The sequence below is a fragment of the Oryzias melastigma genome, linkage group LG8, assembly GCF_002922805.2.
Source record: "Oryzias melastigma strain HK-1 linkage group LG8, ASM292280v2, whole genome shotgun sequence".
Classification (NCBI taxonomy): Eukaryota; Metazoa; Chordata; class Actinopteri; order Beloniformes; family Adrianichthyidae; genus Oryzias; species Oryzias melastigma.
Window position 1 is genome coordinate 13,587,211 of NC_050519.1, and position 9,080 is coordinate 13,596,290.

At 44.8% G+C, this 9,080-nt stretch overlaps 1 protein-coding gene across 3 annotated transcripts in view; it reads left to right on the forward strand.

Moving 5' to 3' along the window:
* Positions 1–8,711, forward strand: part of tnrc6c1 (trinucleotide repeat containing adaptor 6C1) — a 36,825-nt gene extending 28,114 nt beyond the window's left edge. For 2 of the 3 annotated variants that reach the window (XM_024271480.2, XM_036213286.1), the window contains 7 exons: positions 26–187; positions 418–594; positions 686–835; positions 2,927–3,145; positions 3,374–3,447; positions 3,526–3,665; positions 3,736–8,711. In XM_024271480.2, coding sequence (XP_024127248.1) covers positions 26–187; positions 418–594; positions 686–835; positions 2,927–3,145; positions 3,374–3,447; positions 3,526–3,665; positions 3,736–4,132 — 1,319 coding nt within the window. In that variant the 3' untranslated portion in view covers positions 4,133–8,711. Of the gene's footprint in view, positions 1–25; positions 188–417; positions 595–685; positions 836–1,138; positions 1,360–2,926; positions 3,146–3,373; positions 3,448–3,525; positions 3,666–3,735 lie in introns of those variants that run through there. The other variant, XM_036213287.1, reaches the window with a different exon arrangement.
* Positions 8,712–9,080: the final 369 nt, after the last annotated feature.

Here is a 9,080-nt window from a genome sequence, read left to right on the forward strand (position 1 = left end):
ATTTTTTTTTCTTCGTTTTGTTCAGCTGGATTGAATCCAAACATGAATGTAAATGTGGACATGGGAAGTCTGTCTTTAAAGGAACCTCCACAGCCACAGTCACGCCTGTCTCAATGGACACATCCCAACTCCATGGAGAGTCTTTCTGGAAACTCCTCTCCTCTTGAGCCTAATCTGGGAAAACATGGTGAGATCAAAATCTACTTTATCAAATCACTTTTAAGATATGAGATTATTGTTTTCTCTAAAAGAAAAACTTCTTGGAGAACTGGAATTTAGATCATAACATCTAACTCCTTTTTGTAAAAAAATAATAGTAATAATAATATTACAGTTGATCAAAGTGTGTATGTAAGCAAATGTTAAAAACGATGAGTTTATGTCAGATTTTATACATCTCAATCTTCCTTCTCTTAGGTGCCGGTCTGGGCCCCCCTGGGAAGCCCCCTCAGCTGGATGACTCATTCAGCCCCTACAACCTGATCCCCAGCTCCGAGTCTCCTACCAGCCCTCTCGTCCCCCCAGACAGCTGGGGACAGGGCAAGAGCACCAATGACAAGATGGCCAACGGGACAAATATCAACTGGCCTCCTGGTAATGAAATCATTTTGTTTTTATCAAAGTTGAGCTGGAGTGTAGATTTGTTTGTTGTTGATCTGTGCTATGTTTTACTTTTAACCTTCAGAGTTTTGCCCCGGCGTACCCTGGAAAGGCCTCCAGAATATCGACCCAGAGACCGACCCGAATGTGACTCCAGGCAGCGTTCCGAGCGGACCCACCATAAACACGAACATCCAAGATGTCAACCGCTATCTGCTCCGCGACAGAAGTGGAGGTGAGACTTGAAAGCAGAGGAGTTGTTGTACTCGAAGCAAAAGTATACTCAACAAAGACATTTTCTTCTGATTCAATCAAGAAAATTAAAAAGAACAGAAAAAAAGCTGCTTCTTATTCTTTCGTTTTCCATTTTCTCACTTGACTGCTAGTAATCATTCTCACTAATCAATTTATACGCTTCTCAGTGAGCTTACTGTCATCATTTGTGGTACACTTTTTTTCTTTACTCCATTTTCTCTCTCTGCTGCTTCTCTCCCTTTTTTTTGTTTGTCTGTCGTTTGTTTTGCTGGCATCGGCTCAGGCTCCTCCCCTTCCTCATCTCAGAGCGAGGCTCTGCCTCCGTCCACTGATTGGCCAGTCAGTGGCTACACTAGCTCTTTCAGTCTTTCGTCCCCGGAAATGGACGACACAGGTACATTAGTGTGTGCTAACCCCTCCCTCCGCTCACCTGCAGAATTTCTTGTGACTGCAGCCCCAGAACCTCAACCTTCTGCAGGAGAGCTATAGTTCCTCCCCTCTACTTTGAGCTCCGCTCTGAGCTAACATCACAAGCTGTGTTGGTGTTTTCCTTCCCTCATGATCCTTTATTCAACTTGGTATCCAACTTAGCATCCAACTAGACATCTGACTTAGTATTCTACTAAGAATCTGACTTAATATTCTACTTAGAATCTGACTTAGCTTTCTATTTAGAATTTGACTTTCATCGGACTTTGCAGCTTACTTAGTATCCAACTTGGCATCTGACTTTCATCCAACTTAGCCCCAAACTAAGTAGCTGACTTTCATTCAACTGAGCATCCAACTTATTATCCGATTTAGCATCTGACCTAGCTTCCGACTTAGCATCTAACCTAGCGTCCGACTTAGCATCCAACTTTCATCCAACTAAGTATCTGACTTTCATCTGACTTATCATCCAATTTAGCATCCGACTTTCATCCAACTAAAGTCCGACTTAGCATTGGAGCTAGCATCCGACTTTTACCTGACTAAGCCTTTGACTTAGCATTCCACTTAGCATCTGACTAAGCGTCTAACTTAGCATCCGACTTTCATCTAACTTAGCCTCAAACTAAGCAGCTGACTTTCATCTGACTTAGCATTCAACTTATCATCCGACCTACCGTTCGACAGCATTCGGCTTAGCATCTGATTTTCATCTGACTTAGCATCCAACTTGTCATCCAACTTAGTGACCAGCCTAGCATCCGACTTTCACCTGACTAAACCTTTGACTTAGCATCTGACTTGGCATCTAACTTAGTATTCAACTTAGCATCTGACTTTCATCTGACTTAACCTCCGACTTATCATCCAACTTAACATCCGACTTAGCATCTGACTTTAGCCTGACTAAGCCTTGGACTTAACATCTAACTTAGCAGGTAACTTGGTATCCAACTTAGCATCTGACTTAGCATCCGACCTAGTCTCGGGATTTATCTGACTAAACCTTTGCATCTGACTTTCATCTGACTCTCCTACACCATAGTTTTAGCTCGAGTGTTGACCATCTTTCGACTTCTATAACTCTTCAACTATTTACACAATTAAAGTAATTCCAACAGATTCTGAAGCAGAGAAAAGCAGCTTTGTTCTGCTGTTCAACACTGCAAGCAGTGAAGGGTTTACACAACTGTCTTATATCAGTATATTCTGTTGTGGAGAAAAGCTGCTTTGTGTTGTTGTGCAACACTTGATGTTAGAAATGTGCTGCACATCAGTATAAAGCCAATATGAAAAGCTGCTTTTCTACTGTCAGAATCAGATTACTTTGATCGCATAAATGGTCATAGAGATACGGTATGTAAAAGAGTGTGATATATAGGTGTCAACAATGAGATAAAAGGTTACACTGAAGTAATATTATGTTTTCTGCTTCATAAGCAAAGTTCATGCACTTTGCTTGGTAAAAAGCATTTTTGGAGTATTCTTAAAATCCAAACATAACCCTTTTCATTCGAAGTTGTAAAGGTGGAATATGATGAAGTCATCTTCTTCAGATGTTTTGGCATCACACTTGCAGGGATTCCTGTCGTCCTCCCAGCTCTGGAGATTAACCCCTCCCTTCCTCTCTTTCGTGCAGGTAAACTCTCAGAGATGAAATCTACCTGGTCTCCCGGCCCCATTTCCCACAGCCAGTCGTCTCTGTCCCACGAGCTGTGGAAGGTCCCCCAAGGCCCCCGGAGCAGCAGCACAGCCCCTTCCCGACCCCCACCTGGCCTCACGAACACAAAGCCTTCTTCTACCTGGGGCGGGAACTCTCTGGGTCTGGCTCAAGGCTGGAGCAACTCCTACACTGCAGGTATTTTTACCGGGACAAACATTAGGAGGATCTGTAGTTGATGCAGGGTTGTTTCTAGTTGTTGGAAGTTCGTTTTCTAGAAGGTGAGAGGGGTTGCAGGCAAAAGACGCAGCACTCATGCATGAAATTTGTTATAACATCGGACTCTTTAGTAAAAGGAAGAATAAAAAGCCAGAAACGCATGCAGCTAAAGTAGCTGACTTTGATTATGTCTGTTCTCTCTGATAGCAGGTACCACGTGGAGCACGGACAGCTCCACCAGGACCAGCAGCTGGCTGGTTCTGAGGAACCTCACTCCACAGGTAACTGTTTTCCAGCTTGTAGTGACTCACAGTTTACAACAACAAAGGTTGCTGATTGCGTGGGTGGTGTTTTTCCAGATCGATGGTTCGACCCTGCGTACACTGTGCATGCAGCACGGGCCCCTCATCACATTCCACCTCAACCTCACACAGGGAAACGCTGTGGTCCGCTACAGCTCCAAGGATGAAGCAGCAAAGGCTCAGAAGTCCTTGCACATGTGAGTTTCCCAGCATTGAGCTCAGTTTGTGGTAAAGACTGCCGTCTGAGTGTTTTCCTTCTCCGTCCAGGTGTGTGCTCGGGAACACCACCATTCTCGCAGAGTTCGCTGGGGAGGAGGAGGTGAACCGCTTCTTTGCACAAGGCCAGTCACTTGGTGGAACAACCAGCTGGCAGGCATCTCCGGGAACCAATCAGAGCAGGATGGGAGGGGCCGGAGCCCCCCATCCCATTGGTCAGTCCCCCCACTGGAACAGCAACAGCAACGGCTCCGGCAGCAGCAGCGGCAGTAGCAGCAGCCTCTCAGCAGGTGCCACGAAACCAGGCGGAGAGTTGCTTTGGGGCGGCGTTCAGCAGTATTCCAGCCTGTGGGGACCCCCCAGCGGAGAGGAAGGTCGAGTCATGGGGAGCCCCACTCCAATCAACACACTGCTTCCTGGTGACCTACTGAGCGGAGAATCCATGTAGGAGGAGAAACACAAACAACCTTGTAAATCAATTTGGAGATAATCAGCGACAGGAACAGGAAGAGGATGAGGCCGCGTCTTCGCCGCCTGACCTCCACATCCTCCTCCGCTCCTTTTGTGTTTGACAACATTTCAGTTGCAGTCGGAGGATTTGGGTTACAGTGTTCAGCTTTCGCTTCTGAAGAAACAACAGAAGTCTCATTCATCAAAGAGAAGTTTTTTTGTTTTTTTTTAAAGGAATGAAAAACTTGTGAAAAGTACTTTAGTCAAACTGACTCAGTGACAAGCTGCCATCTTTAAACTGACATTGTCCCTCACTGCCCTTTGAGGCAATCATACTGCACCTCAGAGTTCCATAAAAAAAGAGCATCATTCCCAAAGTAAAACTTTCAGAGTGCTTGTTGAACTCTCAGCTGGTTCAGGCTCGACATTTGTTTCTCTCAGCACTAATATTAGCCTTAAACTGTTTCCTGTCCAGCGATCCTCACCCACTCTGTACTCGGTGAAGACACGTGCACACCTTTATTTCTGAGCCAGAGACACCTGAGTGGAAAGTGCACGTTTCTGCATCATAATCATCAGATTGCCCCCCCCCCCCAACACTCACACACACACACACACAGTGCTCAAAGGGAATGATGCAACCCTGTGCGCCTTGTTCAAGCCATTTATTTTTGTAGTTTTTCTTTTAAAATATTTTTTTTCTTCTTGAACCATTGCAAGCAAAGCTAAAGAACAATATCCAAGCGTGTCTGTCGATGTTATCTAATGGGGGGGTTTGGATCGGGGGGTATAGCGGTTACAGACGGTCAACAAAACAACCACTGCTCTTACTACGGAACTGTAAAGACAAACACTTTAGTGCACTCTGCTCGTCTGCAGCCAACCTACAGTTTGGTTTCAACCTCAGACATCCTCAATGACCCCCCACCCCCATTCCACTCCACATGCAAACCCACCATTTCACGTGACGTGCAATATAAGCCACAGACTGTACCGTCCACGCACCTGAAGACCACGCAGCAGATCACGAGGAACTGCAAAAAACCCTTCATCTGACCCCCAACCTTAAAAAGAGAAACTGCCACCACTACCCTCCATCTCCCTTCAGGGAGGGGGGGCACGCTGGTCCTCACCCTCTTTCCGGTAAACATACGAAGCACTTCTTCAGCCAGCCTGAGACTGACTCTGGGGGGAGCGAGGGCCAAGTTTGTGTGTGTGTGAGAAAACTGTTTGGCGACAAACCAAAACGAGAAGAGCCTGTGTTTTCTTCACCCGGAAGACCAGATCACTTTTTTTTTTTTTTTTTGTAAAAAAATTTGAAGCAAAGATTTGTGAACAGGTGGTTTCTGATAGCACTTATGAAGAGCGCCGCAGCTCGCCGTACCCTCAATGCCAACCAAGAGAAGAAAAGAAAAGAAGCAAAAATTGCAAGAAAAGCAATCTTCTTAGTGGCTTCTCTATATGCTTATTTTTAAAACTTAAGGATGTGAATTGTTGTGTTTTTTTTTGTCCTTCCCTCAAGTCAGTGGGACCATAGGATGTCAAATACGGTAGCAAAGTGAAGGGAAATACAAGACTCAGCTGATGGTGGGCGTGGCCGGGAATCCCCCAAAGCGCTCGTCATCACTGTCTTGTATCAAAGTAAATATCACTGTTACATCGCAGCATTGGAGTTTTTGGCCTTCGTACTCTACTAGGTCCGGCGGGGAGGGCCATCGCCGCCGCCGCCGTCTGTCCTACTTCGCGTGGCCACCGAGTGCCTGCCTGCTGCAGCGTGCATCGCTAGCAGCAGCCCTCGCCCCTCCCCCAGCCCCCGCCGCGCCGCTGTTTTCCTCGCCTCCCTGCGGACCCGTCCGGACTGGCGTCCCTCTTCTTCCAGCTGCCCCCCCCACCCCCTCCGAGGCCAAGAGCAGCTCTGCCCCGCACCACTCGTGTTGAATCTACTGCTATGCCAGAGTCTGTCCTCAGCAAAACCTCCACTTCCACTCCTGCAAAGATCTCTTCAGGCACTGACGGAGCTTTCCTTTTCTCATTCGGACTTATGGAATTACCAGAGTGCATTTCTAAGGACTTTGCTGATGTTGTTGCTGTTTTAATATCGTTGATTGTTTCTGATGATTTGGAAAAAAAAAAAAAAAAAACTGGTCTTCATGCAATGTTCAGCTACTCTTCTGCCCCTCCCACCGCCTCCGAGGCAGAGTGTTGATGAGCGGTTCAAGGCACTGCGGGACGTGGAGAAAAGTGTCTGTTAACACTGTAGACCACCTCACCTGACGACAGCCTTCCATTTCTATGCAAATATAAGGAGGAATCTGTTTGCAGCCACCCCCCCTCTACATCTGCCAACCTTCATTTATCTCACAACCTTTACTTCCAGGCAGCTTCTCCTGAGACCTCCCCTGGATGAGATGTAGGGGGACTGAGAGCTTCTCGGGCTTGGATGAGGCTGAACTTTTTTTTTTTTTTTTCGTCACCTCTTCAGCCGTGTGCCAACTAACAACCACGTTCTCGTTGTGAGTCAACGCAAACAGGGTTCGCTTTCGGAGATTTGTGCAGGAGGCTTGAGGAGCAGAAGGGCAGGACAGATGCATGGTGTTGACTTTTTATTGTTGTTTTTTGACTAGAGAACTGGAAATATGAACAGGTCGTCGGGCTGCAGTAAGGGGAGGTGGGGTCCCTGTTTGTGCCAGTGCACTGCTTATGGGTCACATCAGGTACATCTCTTAAAAAAGAAAAATTTTGGCTGTCGAGGTTCTTTTCTTTTTTTTGCAAAAACCAGGATGTCAGTTTGAACCGCACACTCCCAAGGCAGAGATGCCCGTGCACCCAGTGGGCCAGCAGAAGCAGGGGTGCACCTCAAATAGTGGGGGGGGTACCAAGTCTTTAAGCTTGGGGCAGTTTCCCTCTTCCAGAGTCGCCTTAGACTCGCACCATTCAACAAAACAATCACTTTTGCCTGTGCTGTCTGTGAGATTGAAAAATGCATTAACTCCACACTGGACTTAAATCAAAGGAGCTGGTGTTGAAGTGGGGGGGTCGGGAGCGGGACGGGGCGCGTCTCAGATGTGGATTTCTTAGCAGCACCAGCACTGAGAACCCCGTCCTCTCCCACACCCCCCATTTACACTCTTTATCTACCTGTTTAAGTGTTGGAAAATCAAATGCGCTCGCATTTTTTGTTTGATTGCTTTTTTGTAACTATTATTATTTTAAGGTGGACTTGAAGGCATCTGTGGCTGAAATCAAACCTGTTTCTTAATCATGGGTCAGATGGGGATGGGTGTGGGGGGGGTCTGTAATTCAAAAGCCTGGGTTTAATATGCACATGCTAGCTCATACTCTGTATACAACCTGCAGTACAGACAGGCGATATACGTGTGTATCTGTGACAATATTCCTCTGGTTTTTCACGATTCCCTCCAGCCTGCCCTGGTTCCTTAACCCCGCAGCGTCCCGCTTGGTTTCCGAGTCCACAAGTTCTGTTTGCACCTCAGCACCCTTAGGGGTTCGGCTGCACCAAAGCTTCCCAATGCTGGTCCGCTCTCCAAAATTGGACATTTTTCCCAGATTCTTTGGGCTTTGGAAACCATCTTTTCCCCCCTCAGTCTCCCAATGATTTCCAAAAGACGAGATCATAAACATATCAGAGTAATACAAAATAACCACGAAAATACTTGAATTTAAAAAAAAAAGCGCCAATAATGTAATGTGAACACTTTTTGTAGATTTTTGTTTTGTTTAAACTTCAGAGATTTTTTGATAAGCATCAGCTCAGAGTGAATCGAATCTAAAAAAAAAAAAAAACATTTGACGCAAAACTGACATCTGTCGTATCCGAGTGTTTGCACAAGGCTGCTTGTACTGTATGAATGAATGTTTTCCGTGTGAAGTGAATTACAGCGGGACAAGTCCCGCCTCCGGTCTCTTTTCAGTTCAGTATACTTTTATTGTTGTTTTTAATTTTTTTTTTTGTTTTGGCTCGTCAGATTTCTATTCAAATGTTGTAACTAGCCTCTAGTGTTGCACTGAGTGTCGCCCTCCCCCCTCATCCAGCTATACGAACAACCTAATACAAGTACTGAGGGGAGACGGGACAGTTCATGTGTAAATGTTTACTCAAGGACTAAAATAATTGTGTTTTTAAAATGTAAAAGGTTTATCTACCTTAGTGGCTTTCATTGTGGAATAATCCAAGGAAGTATGGATCATAACTGAGTATTGCACCATTTTTTTCAAGCTATAAACCTTAAAAAAAAGAAAAAAAAAAGTCAAAATTCATAAAAATGAATCAAAGTATTTTGCAGACCTGTGGCCATAGATTGGGGTAGAAGGACTTCAGCTCTCCCAAATCTGAGCAAGAGGAGAGTGAAAGAGGAGACGGGCCTTGGCTCCAAGGCTCACTTTAGAGGTGCCTACTTTTATTTTATTCTTTTTTTAAAGCTTTTATTCTGCATTCATTTCACTCATTTTTTTCTGCAAGACCACTGACAGTTTACAATTTTTCTGGAGTTCAGAAAAATAAAAAAGGAGATATTGAATCATGGGAATCTGGATAGAAAATACTAATAATTTTTTTTTTTAAAAGGACAAATGCTTCCAGTTTAAAATAAGTGCAACGCAAACTCTTCACAGAATGATTTTCCTTGTGCTACTTTCAGAACTCTGGGATTGAACAGTTTTGTCTTGTTTACCCTTCTTTGTTTTTGTGTTGATTTGGTCAACTATATGAAGCCTGTTTGTTTGTGTCAATAATATATATATTTTTTCCTTTGTAGAAAATGTAAAGACAAAAAAAACACATAATAGCTCACTATCTTGCACACACAAGAAAAAGTGGATCTTGTCTCAGGAAGGCCAGGGTTCCAGAGTACCAACTCCACGCCATTTTAATGTACATTTTATTGAGTTAAAAGACAAAAAAAAAAAAAAAAATTGAATAAAAAAGT